Here is a 24,517-nt window from a genome sequence, read left to right as displayed (position 1 = left end):
TCACAGTTTGGAGCTAACTTGAGCTTGGGTTTGAATCTCAGCTGTGCCACATACCAGCTTGTGTGACTTTGGGAAAACTATTTAAATTCTCTGTGCCTCAGTTTTCTTTCTTTTTAATTTTTTAAAAAAATGTTTAATGTTTACTTATTTTTGAGAGAGACAGAGCATGAGCAGGGGAGGGGCAGAGAGAGAGGGAGACACAGAATCTGAAGCAGGCTCCAGGCCCTGAGCTGTCAGCAACGAGCTATACGTGGGGCTTGAACCCAGGAACCATGAGATCATGACCTGAGTTGAAGTTGGACACTCAACCGACTGAGCCATCCAGGTGCCCCATGTGCCTCAGTTTTCTTGTCAGTAAAATGGGGTAATGACAGTAACACCTTTGTAGAATTAAATGAGTTAATGTGTGAACAGTGCTTGACACATAATAAGTGCTATTCAAGTGTTTGCTCTTAGTGTTGTTCACACTTTTTTAACACTTGCTAATTTTTCTTTCTTTCTTTCTTTCTTTCTTTCTTTCTTTCTTTCTTTCTTTCTCTCTCTCTTTCTTTCTTTCTTTCTTTCTTTCTTTCTTTCTTTCTTTCTTTCTTTCTTTCTTTCTTTCTTTCTCTTTCTTTTGCTAATTTCCTTTAGAAACAGGGCAGTGAGCAGGCTTCAGGCACAGAACTGAGGGCATACAATGCTATCTAGCTGGAATATAATAACATTTCATTTTCATTGAGGGGGGAAATAAGGATCATTGTTCAGATCTGGTTTGGGTTTTTTTTTTAAGGTTGTTGTTTTTAAGTTTTATTTATTTATTTTGAAAGAGAGCATGGGAGGAGCACAAGTGGGTGAGGGGCAGGGAGAAGGAGAGAGAATCCCAAGCAGGCTCCACACTGAGCCTGATGCATGACTGTGAAATCATGACTTGAGCCGAAATCAGGAGTCAGACTTTTAACAGACTGAGCCACCCAGGTGCCCCATTGTCTAGATCTGTTAATGCAGCAACATGCACAGCTGGGTGCTGCCGTAGCTTCACATTCCTGTGTCCCAGGTGAGAAAAGAGCCGCACCCACTGGGCCAGCATCACAAAGCAAGTGGATGGAGAACCCCACATACTGCACTCTCTCCTCTCCTGCTCTTCTTTAGACTTTCCTCTTCCTGTGTCTTCCACCCTGCCTAGTGGAGCTCAATCAGCTATCCACAGAATTTTCAACCTCCTGTCCTCCACCTCACCCAGTACAATGAAAGCCCTGACAAATACGACCCAATAACTTAAGGTCCAAGCAAGTGCCCGGGAGATGGGCGCAGCCATTTTTGAATGTAGATGGGGGTCTTGGTGGGATAAACAGTGTGTAGACCTACTCCCCAGTCATCAGATGCTACATGGCAGTTTCTGTCATAGTGGGACTGAGCCGGCCTCCCTTATGATGCTGTTCCACACCCTGAGTGAGTCATGACCAATTCTAGCAACATTTACATCCTAGGTGTATCACACAAACAACAGTGATTGCACTGGAAGCCGGGCCTGAACCAGGCCTTGCACACCTACCCAGCCCCTACTCGTGTCATGTTACACCGACCACAGTGGCCACCTTTCTGCTCTTCAAACACTCTGACTCCTTCCCCGCTCCATGCCTCTGCCCAGAATGTGTGTTCCCTAGCCATGCACAGGGCAGGTTCCTTCTTGATCTCCAGGTGATGGCTCACAGAGGCCTCCTCTGATCCCCACCCCAGCTGAAGTGACCTCCCCATCTCTACCCTACTCACTGTATATCACATTCCCCTGCTCCATTTTCTCACTAGAACTATTCCTTTTTGAAATTATATACATAGATTTCATTTCTTCTCTTCTGTCCCCCTGCCCATTCTAGAATGTAAGCTCCAAGAAGGCAAGAACATTTCTGTCTTGTTCACACTGTAGCCCTACCACCACTGACCACGCCTAGTGCATAGAAGGGCTCAGGAACACCCACCGGGAAGAGGAAGAAATGCCAACCTCCAGGAGAGGCTGATCAAGGCCAAATGGGCTCAGAGCCTCTGGTCAGTTTTCTCTGCCTTCTGGTTCCTGGAAAGCATCACCAGTGTTGAATGCTTGCCATGAATAACTTTGGTTCCACCACCAAGGCCACCACCCAAATCCTGAGCTTAGGACTATGTAACTATGTCACTAGGTATAAGCAAGGGGTAGAGTCCTTTTCATGGCCAGACTCCTACAATAGTGGGGAAATTCTATATTTAAAACTTACCTGCTGCTCCTGTCTTCTCTGGACTAGACAGGATAAATCCATTCCCTCCCATCAGCCAACAAATGTTTGTTGAGGACCCTTCAGACTGATAGAAGGCAAAATTCATATACCTGGGAAGATACAGAAAATCCAAATGTAGAAATAAGCAAAACCACCCATATGAGAACAGAGGCAATTTATTTAGAGCTTGCTCTAGCAAGGGAGTCAGCCACCTTCACTTGTGTTTGGCAGAGACTCAAACGCAGGGAGCCGGAAAGCTTTATGGTGAAAAAGGGGAAAGCTTCATGTGTGCCCTGAAGGAAGGTGTTCGCTTAAGGAATTTGGAGGCGGGCATCTCATAGGATTGGTTTTGAGGGCATATTCGGCCTTCTCTGGTGGGTGCTGAGCTGGATGTGAGATAAAAAATAGGAAATCTGGCAGTCATTGACCAAGTCCTGACCCTTCTGGACCAGTGGCTACAATTGTGGTTTGGCTTCATGGACTGGTGGCTACAGAGGTCGTGGGTCGGAGTTGTATTGTCATATATGGTCTAGCCACCGTCTGTCTGTATATTCAGTCTCTCTTGAGGCAGCATGTGGTGAGTGACCCTTGAATTGTCCCCACATAGTGGGGATGAGGTGACGGATGAGAATGGGGATTCCCAGAGCAACTGGCTTAGGACACAGGCCTCCTTATTCCTCAGTTCCCTTGGCAAGGTGGGTTCTCAAACAGACTGCGTTCAGAGTTGGCAACCCTTGGGCATCCTTGTGGAGGGAACCTAGGGCATCCTCAGCCTTGCCCTCTCTCTCCCAGTTTTCTGTTTGACTCTGGCTCTGTCTCACAGAGGCTACAGGGAGACGAGACCCAACCTTCAGCTTGGGAGGACCCGGAAGACTGGCTTTCCACACACAGTTTACAGTTTGAGAGGCTCACCTTGGCTGACCTGATTAGCCAGGGCACCACAGTACTGTAAGTCTAGCTCCACTCCCTTCACCCCCAAGCCTGTAATGACACACCCCGCCCCCGGGCCCAAGAGACCCCTTCATGAGACTTTGCTTCTTCAGGGAGGAGGGCAGCGATGTCATGAGGAAAGTGCACTTCTCCACCCAGATGATCCACCAATTTGAATCAAAGCTTTCTGGGTAAGTATGTTTTTCAGTATCTTCTCAAAAACCCCAGAGCTCAAGAATTTCCTCATTTCAGCAACCTGAAAGTAACTTTGTTCAGACAACAATCTCTGGGTTCTTGACCGGGCCTCTCCCACTTCCGGCCCTGATTGCCTCTTTCCTCAAATGAAGAGATTGGACCATACCAATTTTTCTCAGCCTTTTAAAACCCATGAGCCCTTTGGACACATGGATGGTTCAGTTGGTTGGGCGCCCAACTCTTGATATCAGCACAGGTTATGATCTCACAGTTCATGAAATGGAGCCCCACATCAGGCTCTGTGCTGAGTGTGGAGCTTGCCTGGAATTCTCTCTCCCTCTTCCTGCCCCTCCCCTGCTTACACTCTCTCCCTCAAAATAAATAGATGAAAAAAAAAGGGGGGGGGGTGGAAATCAGTGGAAAGAATGGATTATTTAGTAAACTGTTTTGGAGAGTCAACTTATCATTTAGAAAAGAAGAAGTGAATTGATGCACCAAAATAAGATGGCAAATGAACATAAAAATTAAAATCACTGAAGTCAAAAAAAAAAAAAAAGGAAAATATTCAAGTTGACTGTGTGGTCTTAGAAATAGAAGACTTTTCTGTCTATATATGCAAAGTCAGACTCTATTAATAAAAAGACCAGGATTGTATTTTAAAGGTATACAATAGCCTTTGTAAAATACACAAGAAAGGGTAATATTCTATATAATGAGGCCTAACTAATCAATATGAAACGAAACACCAAAATTGAAAAATGGACAAAGAAGATGAATAAACAATTCATAGAAGATGGCATACAAAACACTGAAAGTATATTCTTTTATTTTTATAATAAAAAAAATTTTTTTTAATGCTTGTTTATTTTTGAGAGAGAGAGAGAGAGAGAGCACACAAGTGGGGGAGGGCCAGAGAGAGAGAGGGAGACACAGAATCTGAAGCAGGCTCCAGGCTCCCAGCTGTTGACACAGAGCCAGACAAGGGGCTCGAACTCACGAGCTATGAGATCATGACCTGAGCCAAAGTCAGACGCTTAACCGACTGAGCCACCCAGGTGCCCCTAAAAGTGTATATATTTTAGTGTTAATCTTTCTAGTAATCAAAGAAATGCAGTATGCATGCTTTTTCTCTCCCTCTCTCAAAATAAATAAATAAACATTTAAAAATAAAATAGGGGCGCCTGGGTGGCGCAGTCGGTTAAGCGTCCGACTTCAGCTCAGGTCACGATCTCGCGGTCCGTGAGTTCGAGCCCCGCGTCAGGCTCTGGGCTGATGGCTCGGAGCCTGGAGCCTGCTTCCGATTCTGTGTCTCCCTCTCTCTCTGCCCCTCCCCCATTCATGCTCTGTCTCTCTCTGTCTCAAAAATAAGTAAACGTTAAAAAAAAAAAAATTTTTTTTAATAAATAAATAAATAAAATAAAAATAAAATAAAATCCATGGGCCCTTGAGGCGAGCACATAAAACCTTACACCTTCATTTGATGTGAAATAGTTAAGAGTGACCACTTTTTCAATGACAGACTGAGTTTATACTTTTGCAAATTGCATGTCAAAACCAGCTTTTCATAGTACATGTATACATTCCATCCCTGCTATAGAAATCTATGATCCATGATTACTGTTTGCATAAGGTTTCCTAAAAGGCTATAATAATAACAAATACCCATCATTTATTAACGTGTCAGGAATTCTGCTGAGGGCTACATGTATTATCTTATTTAAACCTCACAACAACTGGAAATATAGTGTCACTCTCAAGTCAATTATCCAAAATTCAGTTGCTAACTGACCAATTTTCCAGATTTATCAAAACATTTTAACTTTTATAACAATGTATATTGGATATGAAGGTTTAAACAGGTTTTTAAAGAATTCTGCAATATTTTGGCTGATTTTCTTTATGTTTATTTATTTATTTGCGAGAGAGGGAGTATGAGCAGGGGAGGGGTGGAGAGAGGGAGCCAGAGAATCCGAAGCAGGCTCTGAGCATCCACACAGAGCCCAATGCGGGGCCCAAAACACACAAACCGTGAGAATCTTGAGATCATGACCTGAGCTGAAGTCGGAGGCTTCACCGACTGAGCCACACAGGCACCCCTTGGCTGATTGGTTTTAATTGTGAATCGAGCATGTTAAGGAATGTTCAAGCCTCTTCGGTTAATTCAAATAGATTTTCAGGGAATCAATTGGATTTTCAGCAAGTTGACTTCTGGCAAGTTGACTTGGGTAGAGTCCTGGTATTATCTTCTTGTTGGAGATGATGAAGCTTAGGTTCAGAGAGGTTACCACACCTGTTGAAGGTCACACAGCTAGTAAACGGCAGAGCTGAATCTCAAGGACCAGCCTGTCCCATTATGAAGTTCATGCTCCAAGCTCTATTTGTACCTTAAAACTCTCCCCGCCACCCACTGCCCCATGATTTCACATCAAAGGTCTTGCTTGCCCTTCAGTAGGCTCCCAAATCCCACCTGTTCTCAATGAGGGCAACAGTTACATTCAAGTGATGAGTCCTTAACTGGAGCACCTGTTACATGCTGTCTCCATCCAGCCATTGGAATGGTTTGCAATAAGGCACGTTCAAGAAGTTCCCCCAGCTACCTTTTGGAAACTAAGTCTTTTTCTGTTAATCAGTCCACTGAGAACATGCTGCTGAAATGCCCCCGTTGGGCATTTATGATCCTCTCCAGGTGACTGGGAAGTCCCACCTGAGGAGACACAGATTTGAGAAGAGCAAGCAAGACATTACCCCAAAATCCCATCCACACCTTCTTCCCATGCATGTTAAGTGGCTGTTGCTCACTGATGAAGGTGACCTTGGATGATGAGTCTTTCTGGTGTTTTGGCAGAGCTATTGAACTCTATCGACAGAGAATCCAGTGGCTCACAGAAAGCAGCAGGAAGGTAAGAGACAAGGATCTCATTCTCCTCCCCCTTTGTCCTCGGTCCATCTGTATTTGTCACAGTCCTTTCAGCTGCAAATGATAGACCTCCAACTTAAACTGGCTTAAACTAAAAAAAGGAATTTCTCGACCTACATAAATGAAAAACCCAAACACAGCTGTATCCATGGGCTCAGATGATGTCATCTCTTTGTCACTGAGCTCTGCTTTCCTCTGGGTTTTATTCTTAGGAAGGCTCTCCCCAGCTTGGAAAAGTGGTCACCAGCAGCTCTAGGCTTACATGACACCAGCTGAAGTGACCCTCTGAAAGGGTCCTCACCTTCCTTTCCCACTGTGCCCTCCCAAGTCCTGGAATTGACTCTCTTTGGGCCAATTTAGACCATAGCCAGTTTAGATCACCATAGCCAAGGAGTGAGATATACTAACAGGTAGATCTGGAACTAGGGGGTAGGGGACGTGCAGGGAGACTGGGTACATACCCCCAAATCTCATAGACTGAGAAAGGGGGATAGATGGTTGCACGTGGAAACCCAGGGTGCTGTTACCAGAACAGAAAATGGATCCTGGGCAGGTGAAAACAACAGATGTTCCCCTAAGCCATTTAATCTCAGACCCACAGTGAAAGTCATGACTAAGGCTGATCATCTGGACATAACTTCTCTGAGAAGTTTGAATAAATGCTTTCCTCAGATCCAAAGGGTTGAAAAGTGATCCTGGGCAAATTAACCTTTGTTTTGCTTTCTTATTTGTGTCCGCCTATTTTCCTCCAGCTGATACATTACTGGCTCACCATTTGCTTCACCTTAGGTAATCCTCAGTTCTTGCTTTAACCCTGGGACAGGCAGATGCTGAAATTCATGCTCCCTGCTCCCAACCCCCACCCCTACACAAGACCAGTAGGTGACAACATTGTGCTGAGGCTGCCTGTCACAGCTGATTCCCCGGTGTCATCTGTGTCTCAGATCCAGAACCTTCTTCACTCCCTTAGACTGGTCAGTGGATGTACGACTCCAGCTGTGGCATGCCCCCTCTGGTTGCACATGATAACACAGGCAGGAAAAACCCAGAGGGATGAAATCTTCACACACTCCAAAAACATCCGTTCAGGGAATGTTCTGCGTACTTACCCACCTCTATTACACCTGTCCTGGCACTTTTGACAAAGGAGGCAGGGATTGCTGGGCCTTTCTTTGCTCAACCCTTTTCTTTCTTTATTTATTTTTATGTTTATTCATTAAAAAAAATTTTTTTTTACATTTTATTTTGGAGAGAGCGAACGTAGGGGAGGGGCAGAAAGAGAGGGAGACAGAGGATCTGAAGCAGGCTCTATGTTGACACCCTGGAGCCAGATGTGGGGCTCGAACTCACAAACCACGAGATCATGACCTGAGCCAAAGTCGGACACTTAACCAACTGAGCCACCCAGGTGCCCCTGTTCATTTTTGAGATAAAAAGAGACAGCAGGGGAGGGGCAGAGAGAGAGAGAGAGAGACAGAGGATCCAAAGTGGCATCTGTGCTGACAGCAGCGAGCATTGTGCTCAAACTCACGAACCGTGAGATCACGACCTGAGCCCAAGTTGGACGCTCAACTGACCAAGCCACCCAGGTGGCCCTGCTGTACCCTTTTCTGTTGGAGCTACAGAGGAACCATGAAACAAGCCCGGATTGGATCCCAGGGAAGCGATCACCCATAAACCAACTCGTGGGCCCTCTGGGTGCTGAGGCAGCCTGGGGTGCCGGACAGGCCATCACTGGGCCCACTTCCCAACTACTGTCAGCAAGGCCATAGGCAAGTGGCCTCACTCCTCTGGGTGTCTGTTTCCATATTTATGGAGGATATTATGGCTTATAAACTAGTGGCATGCTGGCAAATCTGGCCCACAGCCATGCTTTTCTTGGCCCACACAGTTTAAATATTTCCCGAGTTAGTTGCCAAGATTGAAAATCCTGATGTTTCATGTTTATGTCTGTTTTTTAGCCCTCGCTTGAAAAATGGGAATATCTAGCATCACCAGGCTCCAGTCCCCTCTTATGTACTTTTCCAGTTATTTCTATCGGAAAAACGTCTAGAATTCCAATGGCTAAGTGTAAGGGGATGAATGTTTTCAATAACAAATGCTCTAAGGGCAGTTCCTCAAATTTTAAAAGGAATAAAACTGGCCCTTGATTTGAGCTCCTTTCGGCCCCTGAGGATCGGTAATGTCCTGGAAGGCCTCAGACCTCATTTGGGTCCTGAATTCAGCAAATATTGGTTGGAAGACTACTACATATCAGGCACTGGTCCAGGATTAAGGATTAGAAACATGACCAATATGAAGGTCCCACCTTCGTGGAGATTATAGTCCAGTGCGAGAGGACAATGAGTAATTTAGCAAATCATATGCAAGGTCAAGTTAGTGATAGTGCTTAAAGAAAAGTAAGCAGGGTAAGAGAATCGAGAGTAGGATAGAAGGAAGGCTGTTTTTCTTTTAAATGTTTATTTATTTATTTTTTGAGAGGAGGGGAGGAGGAGAGGGACAGAGAGAGGGAGACAGAAAAATCCAAAGCAGCCTCCTCCTTGCCAGCATACAGCCCAACACGGGGCTTGAACTCATAAGCTGTGAGATCATGACCTGAGCTGAACTCAGACATTTAACCGACTGAGCAACCCAGGGGCCCCAAAGGGGGACTATTGAAATAGAAGGGTCAAAGAGGAGGCCTTTGAACAGGCAACTGACCTAAAGGAAACAAGGGCATTCCCATGTAGACGTCTAGGCGAGAATGTTCCAGGCAGAGGAAACAGCAAATGCCCAGGCTCTAAGACAAGAACAAGCTTAGCATATTCTAGAAGCAGCAAGCAGGTCAGGGCAGCAAGCACAGAGTGAACAACATGGAGGAGAAGGGGAGGAGAGGAGGCTCAAATCAGGAATGTCCTTGCAGAGTTCAGATTTTATTCTACAGGTGAGGGTTTTAAGCAGGGGAGTGACATGATCTGACTTAAGTTTCAAAAAAGCCATTGTGCCTGCTTCATAAACTGACCATAGAGAACAAAGGTCAGGTCAGAGTGGTGGTGTCTTAGGCTCAAGCGCTCAGGTGGATGGAACGAGAAATGGTTGGACTCAGGGCGTGGCCTGAAGGTAGAGCCGGCAGGGCTGGTGGATCGCATGGGCTTGGGGCCAGCGGGGTGCGTGTCGAAGGCCGTTCACGAGAGGACCATGTGTGAGGAGGAAAATCAAGAGGTCTTGGTTTCACCACATGGAGTCTGAGAGGCTTGCTGGACACCCAGGCAGAGACGCGAGCAGGCAGTCGGATGCAGAAGTTTGGAACTACAAGAGCTCTGCCTGCAGATGGGCACTGGATTATCATCAGTGTACCAATGGTATTCGAATCCCTGAGACACGGGAGATCACTTAGCGGCTGAGTGCAGAACTGTGGTTCTTAATGGGAGGGGGGGTGATTTTGTCCCTCCACCCTCACCCCAGGAGACATTTGGCGTTGTCTGGAGAAATGTTTCATTGTCAAGACTGGGAGGGCAGCTTGCCAGGGAAGCTGCTAAACCCCCTACAATGGTCTGGTCAGCTCCCCACAACAGAGGACTGTCCAGCTCAAAATGTTAACAGTTCAGGAGGTGCCTCGGTAGCTCATCTGGTTAAAGCATCCAACTCTTGATTTCTGCTCAGGTCATGATCTCACAGTTGGTGGGTTCAAGCCCCACATTGGGCTCTGTGCTGACAGCCCGGGGCCTGCTTGGGATTCTCTGACTCCCTCCCTCTCTCTCTCTCTCTCTCTCTCTCTCTGCCCCTTCCCCCTTGATCTTTGTCTCTCTCTCTTTCAAAATAAATAAACATTTTTTAAAAAATGTCACTAGTTTGGGGTTTGACAAACCCTGGTGTAGGTAAGGAGGCTAAAGGATGATGGACCCCTAACCCTATGCTTCTCAAACTTATGGCAGCCAAATCCCTTTTGGTGGTGGTGGGGGCGGTGGGGGGATGTGGATTTTGTTAAAATGCAGACTCTAATTAGGCAAATCTAGGGTGGGACTTGAGATTTTACATCTAACAAGTTCCTAGGACAGTCCCCTAATTTAGACTTTGGGAGGAGAGGGTGGAGGGTAAGAAGGACTGGCCAGCAAGTGGAAGAAGAAACAGGAAAATGTGATGTCCTGAAAAACAAGTGTATTCATTAAGTGCTTCAACTTGTCATGTTCTTGACACAGCCAAATGGTGTCCTGTGCCCCTCAGAACTGGAGAAAGTTGAGAACTTACATTTGCCCATTGGGTCTGGTAAGAGTGAGCTCACTGATCACCTTGGCATGGGTGGCTTCAGGGGAGTGAGGAGGTGAGAGCCTAAACTCAGGGGGTGGCAGAGAAATGGGGGGTAAGGAAGCAACTCTAAAATAGGAAGCAGAGAAATGAGGTGGGGTAGCAGGAGGGAGAGGTGGGGTCCTGGAAGGTTTATTTCCTTTTTCAGATGGGCAACAGGACAGCCTATTTGTATGGTGATGGAAATGGTGTGGTGATGGAACAGGAAGTCCAGGAGAAGGGATGGTTATGGTAGCAAAGTCCCTATTTGACCAAAGAAGAGCCAGTAATGGAAGCCACAGGGTTGGCCTTGGAGCTTTGGTAGTTGCCATAGATACATTGTAACAGGGGAAAAGCCTAAGTGTGTAGGCAAAGGTGGGCAGGCAGGCAAGGAAAGATTAAAAAATAAAACAGGGGCGCCTGGCTGGCTCAGTCAGTGAAGCATGTGACACTTGATCTCAGGGTCAGGAGTTCAAGCCCCACACTGGGTGTGGAGATTACTTAAAACAATAAATAATATAAAAAATAACTTAAAACACAAACAAAATAAAACTCTGGTTCATTTTTCTTTTCTCAGTGAAATCGGAGGCAAAAATCACTTGCTGAGGGAGTGTAGAAAGGAAATGTTGGGATGTGAGAGATATAAAACACACCTCTCTGAGAGGAGAAGTTAATCAAGCAGGAAAATTGGGCGTGCAGGAAAGTGAGATTTCAGGCCAAAAGCATCAAATGGAACCCGCTGCCCCTAGAGAACTAGCCGTTTTGCATGAATGAAAATCCCGGTTCATGATGGAGCCGTAACAGGATGAAGTCCCGGGCAGAGTCAAACCTCGTTGGCATATAGAATGTGAGAACCGCTAGAAACAGAATTAGAAACTCCCGGAAATACCATGGCAGCCGTGAACTTGACACATCTACCTTTGATTGGTAGAGTGGGTGAAAAATAAATAAGGATCTAGAGAAATGGAACAAAATCAGCGGATGGAATTAGATATCCGACTTTGTATCTTACAAAGGATGCTTTCCTCTGGTCTCCAAATTGTCTTTAACGGACATGTGTTACTTTATAAGAGTGGATGTAAGGGAAAAAACCCTTGTGAAGAGGAGGCTGCCACAAAATAGGAGCAGATACGGGGTGCCTGGGGGGCTCGGCGGTTGAGCAGCCGACTTCAGCTCAGGTCATGATCTCACAGCTCGTGAGTTCGAGCCCCGCATCGGGCTATGTGCTCACAGCTCGAAGCCTGGATCCTGCTTCAGATTCTGTGTCTCCCTCTCTCTCTGCCCCTAACTCACTCACATTCTGTCTCTGTCTGTCTCAAAAGTAAATAAACATTAAAAAAAATTTTTTTTTAAGAAAGAAATAAGAAGAGATACTGCCCAGATCTAAAGTCAGGACATCGAGTCTTGCTTTTTCCTCTGTAAAATGGGCCTGCCTTCTGCTGCTTTTTGAGGTCGGGGGGTATGTTCCGATGTCTGCATCATGCAGAGATCCTGGGAAGAGGCTTCAGAGAAGCACAGAGTTGTGCTGGTTATTTCCACATGCCCTCTTTGGTTTTAGGCATTTGGCCTCATCAAGGGAGCCAAAGTTGGCATCATCGTTGATGTGTCCGCCATTGGCAGTGGCTCTCAAAAAGAGGAGTTCCAAAATGACCTCCTGGTAAGTCTCTCTGGCACAGAGAAGTACCTGGAACCACCCCCATCACCCCCTTCCCTTTGTGAGCTTGCTCCTTGGATTCCCTTATGGCAACTGCAAAGGTTTCTGTGAACCCAACCACGGAGTCCTTTTCAGTTCTAGTGTGAGCTTCTAATATTCTTACCACAGCAGTCCCTGCTAGCTAGACTTGTCCACAAGAGCCCTCGAGTTCCCCGGAAAGAGGACGGGAAGACTAATCACTTGGACTGACCCCAGCATAGCATAGCCCCAGTCTCCTGGTCTTTTCTGGACCCAAGAGCTATCCCATTTTCTTTGGCATTGTCCATAACAAAGAAGCTAAGAACTCCAGAGTTAGATGACTTGGGCTCAAGTCCCAGCCACATCTGCCACTTGGAGGTTGTGGACCTGCTACCTAATCTCCCTATGCCTAGGTTACCTCATCAGTAAAATACGATGATAACAGTGGCCACCTGACAGGGTTGCCCTGGGATGAAAGGGGCTCACCCAAGTTAAGTGCTCAGTACAAAGTCTGGCATGGAAAATAAAACCTCTGTAGCCTCTGTGAACTAATGTGGAGAGGCTATTTTCTTATGGGAACCCCTAGAATTTTGGAGGCAATAGTCAGTTTGAGGACTCTTAGGGTTCAACATGGACTTGTTGTCCACGCTTGTCCCCCGTTCCTGGTCTCAACGGATGTCAGGAAATAGCGCAGACCCCTCCATGACATGTCCTCGAGGCTGAGTTTCTAAAGATTCCCCAGGTGGGCTGGTCAAATATTAGCCATGGCAGGGGTCATGTTGGTGGCATACAGATGAAACTCTAACTAGCCAGGAAGAAGAGGAGAAGCTATCTTACTGTTGGGGATTCATCAGCGGCAGCTTGAGAGCATCAAACAGGCTGGCCTTGTGCCCATCGCATAGCCACCGTGTTTTGGCGAGAAGCCACTGCCCCCTGACCCCTGTTCCACCCCTCCCTGGGTGCCACAGTTAAGGGTCCAACCATAGCGCATGCTGAGATGGGTAGCCGAGACGCTCACATCCCCTCCCCCCATAGTCCATGACCCAAGTGTGTGGCCACCCTGAGGAGCTGCTCCGGAAGACCACGTCAGTCTGCAGTCACTGGGAGTGAGTCAGGACACAGCCTCCCAGGGTGGTGTGCCAATCTGTAGGCTGAAGCCGGTGCCCTGGCTCCACCACGCACACAGGCTGGGATGGGTCACCAGGGGCACTCATCCCACACTTCCTTGCGACTCAGTGGGCAGGAAGCAAATGTCAGCTTGGGGCCACTAAGCAACCCTGTCTCAGCACGGCTCACACCCCAACTGAGAGGGCCCAGCCCCGGCATGAGGAGTGAAGCCAGGCTCCATGTGGGCCACGGCTCCAGGAGCCAATGATGTCCCTTTGTCTGCCAGAGCCTCATTGATGAGCAGCTGAGCCACAAGGAGAAGCTGTATGTCCTGTCCTTTGGCACCAGCACCAGCGCCCTCTGGCCAGACCCTGTGGAAGTCAGCCCCTCCACGTGAGTATCTACCTGACCTTGGCCAGAATGTTTGCTGCTTCATTTTCCTCTCTATGTGGTAGTGTCTTTCGGGAATGAGCACAGTGCAAACCCAAGACACCAACAGGTCAGTGAGTACAAAGAGTCAACTCACAGAGCGGAAGCGCAGGGACCAGTAACCTTTGGAAAAGTGGCCAGCGTCGTGAGCAATCCACAAAATGAAAAGACAAGACAACCACAAGGTGCCATTTTTCTCTAGGCAACTAGCAAAGATAGTTTTGTTATTTTTAAGATAATACGTGTTCATTTTTAAAAATTCAAACAGCATGGAGGCGCCTGGGTGGCTCAGTCAGTTGAATGTCCAACTTCGGCTCAGGTCATGATTTCAGTTTGTGGGTTCATGCCCCGCTTCGGGCTCTGCACTGACAGCTCAGAGCCTAGAGCCTGCTTCAGGTTTTGTTGTCTCCCTCTCTCTCTGCCCCTCCCCTGCTTGTGCGGTCTGTCTCTCTCTCTCTCAAAAATAAACATTTAAAGAAATTCAAACAGCATGAAAGGATAAATAATAGAGTCTCTCTCACCTCCCAGTAACTGTTTCCTCTACCTACTTCCACGTATACACGCATCAGTGTGCTTATTCAAACAGGAGTGCGTTGCACTGTCTTGCACTTTGACTTTGCACTTAATCTTGCATAGCATTCTCTCTCAATACACACAGATCTACCTTATTATTTTTAATATTATTTATTTAATGTTATTATTTTTTTATTTATTTTTGAGAGAGATAATGAGAGTGTGTGAACACGTGCGAGCAGGGAAGGGGCAAAGAGAGAGGAAGAGAGAGAATCCCAAGCAGACTCTGCACTCACAGCGTGGAGCCAGACGTGGGGCTTGATCTCACAGACCACGAGATCATGACCTGAGCTGAAATCAGGAGTCGCACGCTTAACCAACTGAGCCATCCAGGATCTCCCAACCTTACTCTTTTTTAATGGCTACATTAGTATACCACTGTAAATGTACTATGATTTAACTAGTCCTTTATTTGGAAGCTTCTGGTTTGAGGTTTTGGAGGGGAGCGTAGAGGGGGAAAAAGGAAGATGTGTAAGAATTTCTACTTACTTATGGCAGTAAATAAAAATGTCTTTTCCATGAAGAGAAAATCCTTGATCACCTACCACATGTTAGGTGCGATGCTAAGCGCTTAGCATGAGCTCTCTTACTTAATACTTAGGGCCAGCACTTGGAATAGGATTCTTATCTCCATTTTGCCAATGAAAAAACTGGGACTCGTGTTAGGGCATGTGCCCAAAGTGGCAGAGCCAGGATTGGCTGCCAAAGCCCAGAGCAGGTGACCTTGACCAGTCCTTCAACTGTCTTCAGCAGAGAGAGGTCAGAGATACCTATCCCTCACTGAACTCTCGTGAACATGAAATGAGGGCACTCAGTGAATGAGAGTGTTTTTTTTGCTGTGGTTCCCACTCCAGTTAGACCCCACCTATGGGATATTAGATCTGAAAGTCACCATGAGGTCATAGGCAAGAGCTTCTCAACTGCAGTCATTGCTGGATGACCCTGGTGATTTTTGTCACATCTCTGCCACGTGTACTATTTTAAAACATCAATTCTACATGGATTATTGAAGGAAACTATCAGTACCATAATCACGAAGCCCATATCACTTGCCGAAATTAGGATGCAGCCATAACAATAAATACAATGAAAGCAAACAAAACAATGATATTAAATTCTAACTTGAAACCTATCGGCCAGAGAAGGCAGTAGGCCTAGGATTTGCTTTCCCTTTGTTTATTTTTTTTTTAAGTTTACTTATTTATTTTGAGGGAGAGAGAGAAAGAGAGGGAATCCCAAGCAGGCTCCACACTGTCAGTGCTTAACCCGATGCAGGGACTTGAACTCACGAACTGTGAGATCCGAAATCAAGAGTTGGACGCTCAACTGACTGAGCCACCCAGGCGCCTCTTTCCCTTTGCTTGAAAGGGAGACTCAACACTTAGCATAACGAAAGACAGGCTTACTAGCTCTGAGCTGAAGTTTTTTATTTTATTTTTGTTTTTCTTATTTTTCTTTCTTTACTTTTTTGGTCAAAGAGAAACGGAAAGAGCAGAACTCTCTCACTGGTACCGTGTGAGGTACTTAATGGAGAAAGCACTGCTTCACATCTTCTTCCCTCTTAGGGCTGGAGTATATCCCAGTCCACGTGAGATGCGGCCACACAGCCACGGTGCCTCCTTTTGGAGTGCTCCTGGGGTCAGGGCATTCACTCTGAACTTGGAGTGGGGTTTGTGTGGCAGGATCGAGGAGAAGGAACTTAGCCCAGACCCCCTGATGGGCAGATTCACTTGAACCTCAGGTCCTAGAGTCAGGCCTGGCTTGATATCCCAGTGTTGCCAGTTGCTTACAGTATCACCTTGGGCAAGTCCTAACTGGGTCTTCTCATCTATAAAATTGGAAGGAAGGTATCCACCTCAAGAATTATTATTAGTCTGGGCACTTGGAGGCCGCAGTTGGTTAAGCATCCGACTCCTGATCTTGGCTCAGATCATGATCTCACAGTTCATGAGTTCAAGCCGCACATCAGACTCTGCGCTGATGGTGCAGAGCCCGCTTGGGATTCTGTCTCTCTCTCCCCCTCTCTCTGCCCCTCCCCTGCTTGTGTGCTCACTCTGTCTCTCTCTCTCTCTTTCAAAAAATAAACAAATGAATGAATGAATAAATAAATAAATGTTAAAAATTTATTTTTATTTATTTTTAATTTTTTTTTGTTGTTTATTTTTGAGAGAGAGAAAGACAGAGAGTTAGCAGGGGAGGGGCAGAGAGAGAAGGAGACATGGAATCTGAAGCAGGCTCCAAGCCCTGAGCTGTCAATACAGAGCCCGATGTGGGGCTTGAACCCACGAGCCGTGAGATCATGACCTGAGCTGAAGTCAGATGCTTAACCGACTGAGCCACCCAGGCACCCCTAAACTTAAAAAATTTAAAAAAAGAAAAGAATTATTGTTAGTCTGAAATGAGCTTGTGTTTGTGCTGAGCCTGGCACCCTGAAAGAGTACTGTGTTTAGGTGTCTGTTGTCTACACAGCCTCCAGGAACTCAAGCTCTGGGTGAAGAAGCTCCAGCCTGATGGGGGCAGCAATCTGCTACAAGCCCTGAGGAAAATCTTCACCCTGAAGGGACTGAATTCTCTGGTGACCATAATGGGCAGCTGGTAGGTCTCCTTTCCTACGTGGGTAACAGACCACATCAAGGGGGCTGGAGAACCAATCCATTGTTAGAGGAAAGACCGTCAAGCATGACTCTTCACACACGCTTGAGAGAAGGATTTCGTTCACAGGCCATCTGTCCACAGGTGTCAGGGCAGGGGGCAGCCAGGGCAGGCCAGGCCTGCAGTCCACTCCTCCCCACACGTTCCCCAGGTGACCTGGAACACACGTGGTCAGTTCAGTTTGGTAGATGTTCCCGTTTTCTCTGGATGGTCCTCAAAGTGATTTGACCTGGGGCACCCCATTTTCTTCTGTCTTCTCCCCAGCCCAGATCAGCCTTCTGACATTCTGTCCAACTACATCCAACAGTCCACTGTGGGACGGGACCTCATCACCCACGTCATCACCTACAAATGCAACGATCAGGTGCCTCCTGTAAGTACTGGGATTCTCCAATGTTTCCCTTGGATTGGCCATAGGGAGCTAGCTGGGCCAGCGTTGAGGGCTCCGTGCATGGACAGGGACCCCTCCCAAACTAAGGACCAGAACACAACTCTCCTTGTACCTAATTCTCCCTTTGGGCAGTTGGGAGGCTCAGTCAAGGAGAAGGCTTGTCAGACTACTGGCATTGCCCTATGGAGAGCTGACCCTGTCTCCCTCCTTACAGGCTGTCCTAAAGAACTTTGCAGAAGCTCTTGGGGGCTACTACCACTGCTATAGCACAGAGACGGAGGTAAGCCCTTCTGTCAACATGCGGTATCCCTCTCCTCCCTCCCTGCCTGGCTCCAAGGCTGTTTCTGGGGGATCTGTACTTGCTTCCCTCCCCCACCACCATGCTCAGTATAATCAGGTTAAGATGAATATGTGGGAATAGCAGGGACAGCATGAAGTCACAGGAGATCCTGTGCTCAGCATGCGCGATGAGTTGATTGTATACCAGTGTGCCTAGAGGCATTTTAAAGCCTTGCTGGTAGAATCCCGAATCTCTATCCAGTCGCCAACAGCGTGGGCCCCACCCCACCTCTGCTCCCATCAAAGCTGTGAGTCTGAAACAATTGTCTCAGGTCTTTCTCCAAGTACATCCCTGCTACTACAGGGTCAACTGTGAGTGAGCCATCAGTTCTGTACCAATCCATCCGTTGGTGCCACCTGTGTCCACAATGGAGGTAACAATTAGCAAATGTGTATGGAGCCATTTGGCGGATTGAAAATCCAACTATCTGTTCAGCTAACAGGCTGTGTCTTGCCTGTAACCATGAATAGCCATAAGCAAACGAATATTTGCATCTCACAGTGTTCGAGTGTCGCCATGTCTAGCATTTAACACCAAGGAGCCAAGGTCAGGCAACATTTTCCTTGGGTAACACCCCTTCTGTTTATGTCATTTCTGTCATTTCCCAGACTCTGTTTGTTGAGGCCATGGACTACAGGGGCTAGGATGGTACAGTAAATGAATGAAACTGGCTGATTTAAGAAATCTTTTATCTTGGGGCTCCTGGCTAGCTCAGTTGGTGGAGCATGTGACTCTTGATCGGAGGGTTGTGAGTTCAAGTCCCATGTTGGGTGTAGAGATTACTTAAAAATAAAATCTTAAAAAAAAAAAAAAATAGAGGGGCGCCTGGGTGGCACAGTCGGTTAAGCGTCCGACTTCAGCCAGGTCACGATCTCGCGGTCCGTGAGTCCGAGCCCCGCGTCAGGCTCGGGCTGATGGCTCAGAGCCTGGAGCCTGTTTCCGATTCTGTGTCTCCCTCTCTCTCTGCCCCTCCCCCATTCATGCTCTGTCTCTCTCTGTCCCAAAAATAAATAAACGTTGAAAAAAAAATTAAAAAAAAAAATAGAGGGGTGCCTAGGTAGCTCAATTGGTTAAGTGTCCAACTCTTGATTTTGACTCAGGTCATGATCTCACAGTTTGTCAGATGGAGCCCTGTGTCAGGAGCTTGCACTCTCTAAACAAACAAATAAACAAACAAACTTAAAAATAAATTCCTTTATCTTAAAACCTGTAGCCCTCTTGGCTTCTCTGTTGTTTTTCTGCCCTTGAGAGAGATATGGCTGCAACAAATTTCATTGTCTTCTTCTTTTTTTTTTTTTAAGTTTATTTATTTTTGAGAGAGGGAGAGAGAGGGAGAGAGAATCCCAAGCTGGCTCCACGCTGTCAGCGCAGAGCTCGATGTGGGGCTTGATCTCAGGCACCGTGAGATCATGACCTGAGCTGAAATCAAGAATAGGAGGCTTAACCAACTAAGCCACTGAGGCACCCCTGTCTTCTTTTAATATGAGCAAAACAACAATAGAAGGATAACAAAACCCTACAGCTGACTCCGATGGAGTGTGGGGGGCGGGGAGCAGAGAGTGTGTGGGGCTTGGAGGACTAGGCAGCACATGCCCCATCTAGAGAGGTGCCTCTGCTCAGCCCCAGCTCGCTGTTGCTCTGGAGGAATGTGACCCCAGTGCCGCCAGGTCTTGGGATTTTTCAAGAGCTGGAAATCGGGATTTGTGTGTATGTGTGACTCCTTTACATTTTTTTAAAACTGGAGGTAAAATTCACATAACATCGAGTGAACCACTTTAAAGTGAACCATTAAGGGTAGTTAGGGGGCTCAGTCAGTTGAGTGTCCAACTCTTGATTTTGGCTCAGGTCATGATCTCACAGTTCATGAGTTCGAGCTTCACATCAGGCTCCATGCTGACAGTGCAGAGCTTGCTTGGGATTCTCGCTCCCTGTCTCTCTGCCCTTCTCCTGCTCTCGTTCTCTCTCAAAATAAATAAATAAACTTAAAAAAAAATAAAGTGAACAATTAGTATTTTCACTATGTTGTGCAACCACCAACTTTATCCAGTTCCAAAACATTTCATCCCCCCCCAGAAGAAAATTCTGTACCCATTAAGCAGTTCCTCCCTCTTTCCCCTCCCCCACAGCCCTCTGGAAGCCACCAATCTGCTTCCCATCTCTATGGATTCACCTATTCTGGATATTTCATATCCAGAATCATATACCTTTTGTATTTGTCTTCTTTCAGTTAGCATAATATTTTCTTTTTTTTTTTTTATTTTTGAGAGTGAGAAAGACAGAGTGTGAGCGGGGGAGGGGCAGAGAGAGAGGCAGACACAGAATCAGAAGCAGGCTCCAGGTTATGGGCTTTCGGCACAAAGCCCGATGCAGGGCTCAAACCCATGAACCATGAGATCATGCTCAGAGCCAAAGTCAGAAGCTTAACCAACTGAGCCACCCAGGCACCCCTGCTTAGTGTAATGCTTTCAGAGTTCATCTATGTTGTAGCTTGTCTCAGAGCTTCATTCTTTTTCGTGGTTGAAGAATATTCCATTTTCTAGATGTACCACCTTTTGTTTATGCATCAGTTGATGGACATGTGGGTTGTCTCCACCCTTGGGCTGTTGTGAACTGCTGTGAACATTGGTGTACAAGTCTCTTGAGTTCCTGTTCTCAATTATTTGGGGTTATAGACCTACAAGTGGAAATGCTGGGTTATGTGGTATTTCTGTGTCCGATTCTTTGAGGAAGTGCCAAACTGGTTTCCACAGAAGCTGCACCATTTTACATCCCTACCAGCAGTGCACAGGGCTCCAACTCTCCACATCCTCACCAATGCTTGCTCAAGTCCTCTTTAAATTATGTTTATGGCCAACCCAGTGGGTGTAAAGTGTTTCTTCGTATCTTTAAGGTTAGAAAACCCTTCAGTTACTTAAAAATACTTCAGGGGTGCCTGGGTGGCTCAGTTGGTGAAGCTTCCAACTTGGGCTCAGGTCATGATCTCAAGGTATGTGAGTTTGAGCCCCGCATCGGGCTCTGTGCTGATAGCCTGGAGCCTGCTTCAGAGTCTGTGTCTCCCTCTCTCTGTCCCTCCCCTGCTCACACTCTGTCTCTCTCTCTCTCTCTCTCAAAAATAAACATTAAAAAAATTAAAAAATAAAATTAAAATGCTGCAGAACAATACCATAGAAATGGAATACAACACATTTGCAGGCTGTATCTAACACATGGACCCTATTTTATCTTATTTTTTAAAGTTTATATACTTATTTTTAGAGAGAGAGAGCACACAAGTGGGGAAGGGGCAGAGAGAGAGAGGAAGAGAGAGAGAATCCCAAGCACTGCACTGGTGGTACAGAGCCCATTAGAGGGCTTGAATTCATGAACCACAAGATTATGACCTAAGCTGAAGTCAGACCCTTAACTGACTGAGCCATCCAGGCACCCCAATGGACCCTACTTGATAACGTCTGGTTTAAACAATCTGACACTTAGCTTTGGGAAATTACATGGCTGCTTGACCTGCCTTGGCCATTGCTAGTAGCCAAATGACCTCTAATGGCTGATTACTCCTGCTACCCCCAGGTCTATACCAGTTGGGACATGGACCAGCTCCTGGCAGAAATCCAGAAGGCCCAGAGCCTCCTGAGCCACATCCAAGCCTTGCACAACAGGACCCCCAATGAGGAGCTAACAGGCATGATGAAGGAGGTAGGTGGTGTAGGTGAAGATTTTGGAACTGGCCTCACTCCATTCTCCTTTCTCACCCGTCTCCTTGAGGGCATGGCTGCCAAGGCCCCCATGTGCTAAAGAAAAACAAGGCAAAGCCGTGCCCTCTGCTGTACATGACACCCCTGAGCCGGGTGGGCCTTCCACTGTGCTGGAAGGATCCTGATGGATTTTCTAGCTGAAAAATTGATTTCAGAGAAAGGCCAGCAGGCCCCTGCCACCCTTCCCATCTATCACTGTCCTCTCCCTTCACCCCAATTTGGAGAAGGACAGAAACCTCAGCCACACTGAGTGGGCCATCTTGAAGACAGTCTTTGGCACCCAGCACTTCATTCAGGGCAAACGTCCCTGCCTGGTGACTTCACTAATGTAACATCAGTAAAGTAACGCAGCCAGCTCATGGACGCAGCACCATAAAAGGTATGAGCTGCTGAGGGGCGCCTGGCTGCCTCAGTCAGAGGAGCGTGCGACTCTTGATCTCAGGGTTATGAGATCGGGCCCCATGTTGGGTGTAGAGATTACTTAAATAAATAAAACTTAAAAAAAAAAAAGCAATGAGCTGTTTAGACTGTGCAGAAACTTAACTGTGAACAGAAGGCACGGAGAATGCATTTATCGCTTCACCAAATGAACATGTGGCTGTGTCATAGAAGACATCTTGGCCTGGTTGGACACAATGGAAGAAACACAGCACCTAGAAACTGGAACCTTACATTTTAGCTCCAGCTTTTCTATTTAGTCTCTATAAATCATAACAGCTGTTTGTATTATAATTAGAATAACTCTCTACAGAGTGCCCATTCTAAGATAGGCAGCATGCTTAACTCTTTAAATGTCTTATCTTATTTTAAAAACAACAGTCTGCTGCAGATGTATTATTGTCCCCATTTTACTGATGAGGAAACTGAACTTACAAGGCTAAATAATTTGCCTCAGACCCGAGAGATTAGAGACAGATCAAGTTTGAATTAAACCCAGGTCTGTCTGACACCACAACCTTTCCAGGAGTTTCCCAAAATGCAATACATGCATTACTTATGGTTTGCAAGGTACATGGTTTAATTTTTCTAATATGTATTTAAAACAAGCTCATTATTGTTGTAATACATCTTCTTTCTAAAATTATTTAGGTACAAAAAGGGAATTAATTTTTTAAAGGAAATCCAATTAATAATTTAAAGGCTTTAATATTACATATTTGATTTATTTCCTTCTTTAAAAAGATTTTTTAATGTTTATTTTATTTTTGAGAGAGAGAGAGAGAGAGAGAGCATGGACATGTGTGAGCTGGGGAGGGGCAGAGAGAGAGAGAGAGAGAGACAGAGGATCCAAAGTGGGCTCTGCACTGACAGCAGATGCAGGGTTTGAACCCACAGAACCATCACAGAACTGTGAGATCATAACCTGAGCCGAAGTCAGACACTTAACCAACTGAGCCACTCAGGCACCCAAAAGAGTTAGTTTTTAAAAATAATCTCTAGGGGCTCCTGGGTGGCTCAGTCGGTTAAGCATCCGACTTGGGCTCAGGTCATGATCTCACAGTTTGTGGGTTCGAGCCCTGCGTCGGGCTCTGTGCTAACAGCTCGGAGCCTGGAGCCTGCTTCTGATTCTGTGTCTTCATCTCTCTGCCCCTCCCCTGTTCACGCTCATTAAAACAAACAAACAAACAAACAAACAAGCAAATAAATAAATAAATTTAAAATAATCTCTCCACCCAGTGTAGGGCTCCAACTCACAACTCCAACATCAAGAGTCACATGCTCTACTGACTAAGCCACCCAGGTGCCCCCATGGTTGATTTATTTTTTAAAAAATTCTACGGGCGCCTGGTGGCGCAGTCGGTTAAGCGTCCGACTTCAGCCAGGTCACGATCTCACGGTCCGTGAGTTCGAGCCCCGCGTCAGGCTCTGGGCTGATGGCTCAGAGCCTGGAGCCTGTTTCCGAGTCTGTGTCACCCTCTCTCTCTGCCCCTCCCCCGTTCATGCTCTGTCTCTCTCTGTCCCAAAAATAAATAAAAACGTTGAGAAAGAAAAAAAAAATTTTAAAAATTCTAGAGGCACCTGGCTACCTCAGTCAATGGAGCTTGCCACTCTTGATCTCGGGGTTGTGAGTTTGAGCCCCACATTAGGTGTAGAGATTACTTTAAAATAAATTTTTTTAAAAAATTCTAAACAGGACAGTGGTACTCAGATACAGCAAAATTCATGAAGGCAGTGCTCAAGTGTCCAAAGTTTGGGAATTGCTGTTCTGTGTCTTATTTATACATGAGTTATGACTTAATATCTCAGAACCTCAGGTTTTCAGTTTGTAAATGTGGGTAAGGGGAAGCTAGGCTAGATCAGGGCTCCTGAAATTATCTGGTGTAGGAGTTACTTTTTACTTCTTCAAAGCCTTGTGTTAGGAGCCCACAGAAGGGCCATCTGTCATCTTGAAGTCCAAGGTGCCGATCTTGATGGTAAGGGTGGGGAAGGGGCCAAGAGGATGGACAAATCAAAGAGAAAGCAAATTGCTGGGGACATCTTCTTACTCTGGAAATTCTAGCAATCTCCAGAGAAGGGGGTGGGGATGGTGGGAGGGGAAGGCAGAATTGCCTTAATTTTCCAGGTAATATTTTCAGATGCTCCACTTAGGGGAATGGGGTGGGTCGGGGAGACTAGGGATTCCAAGCTCTAAAATGTGATTTTGTAATGAGGGCTTTTAAATTTAATTTAGATTTCCACAGAGATTGCAAAAGGGCCACTCACAGGTCTCTTGCCTAAACCCCCAAAGCATGAGGGTCCCCTCACAATTGAGTTCCCAAACTTGGAGAAGACTTCTGCAGAATGGCTAAAGATCAATGGCCTAAAAGGTAAGTCCCCAATGAGGGCAGAACCCAGGACTCATGTGACTAGCTAAAGTCATGAATCCTCTGGGGCTCCAAGGGTTGTATCTCACACCCCACTATTTATTTTTACAGCCAGAAAACTAAGCCTTTATCAGGTTCTGGCACCCAATGCATTCTCTCCCGTGGAGGAATTTGTGCCTATTCTCCAGAAAACAGTATCTTCATCTATCTATGAGGTAACTCAGAGTCAGAGTTCTCTCCAGTCTTCTGCAGGGGGGCGCTTTT

At 46.3% G+C, this 24,517-nt stretch overlaps 1 protein-coding gene across 5 annotated transcripts in view; it reads left to right on the top strand.

Annotated features, from left to right (window-relative positions):
- Positions 1 to 24,517, top strand: part of VWA3A (von Willebrand factor A domain containing 3A) — a 71,205-nt gene that overhangs the window by 17,246 nt on the left and 29,442 nt on the right. For all 5 annotated transcript variants that reach the window (XM_043560318.1, XM_043560321.1, XM_043560320.1 and 2 more), the window contains exons 5-15: positions 3,055 to 3,179; positions 3,275 to 3,352; positions 6,202 to 6,256; positions 12,095 to 12,193; positions 13,602 to 13,708; positions 16,787 to 16,912; positions 17,234 to 17,342; positions 17,575 to 17,640; positions 21,265 to 21,390; positions 24,121 to 24,256; positions 24,365 to 24,468. In XM_043560318.1, coding sequence (XP_043416253.1) covers positions 3,055 to 3,179; positions 3,275 to 3,352; positions 6,202 to 6,256; positions 12,095 to 12,193; positions 13,602 to 13,708; positions 16,787 to 16,912; positions 17,234 to 17,342; positions 17,575 to 17,640; positions 21,265 to 21,390; positions 24,121 to 24,256; positions 24,365 to 24,468 — 1,131 coding nt within the window. The remainder of the gene's footprint in view (positions 1 to 3,054; positions 3,180 to 3,274; positions 3,353 to 6,201; positions 6,257 to 12,094; positions 12,194 to 13,601; positions 13,709 to 16,786; positions 16,913 to 17,233; positions 17,343 to 17,574; positions 17,641 to 21,264; positions 21,391 to 24,120; positions 24,257 to 24,364; positions 24,469 to 24,517) is intronic.

The sequence above is a fragment of the Prionailurus bengalensis genome, chromosome E3 (assembly GCF_016509475.1).
Source record: "Prionailurus bengalensis isolate Pbe53 chromosome E3, Fcat_Pben_1.1_paternal_pri, whole genome shotgun sequence".
NCBI lineage: Eukaryota > Metazoa > Chordata > Mammalia > Carnivora > Felidae > Prionailurus > Prionailurus bengalensis.
Note: the sequence above shows the minus strand (reverse complement) of the source record. Positions and strands in the feature narration are given on the sequence as shown.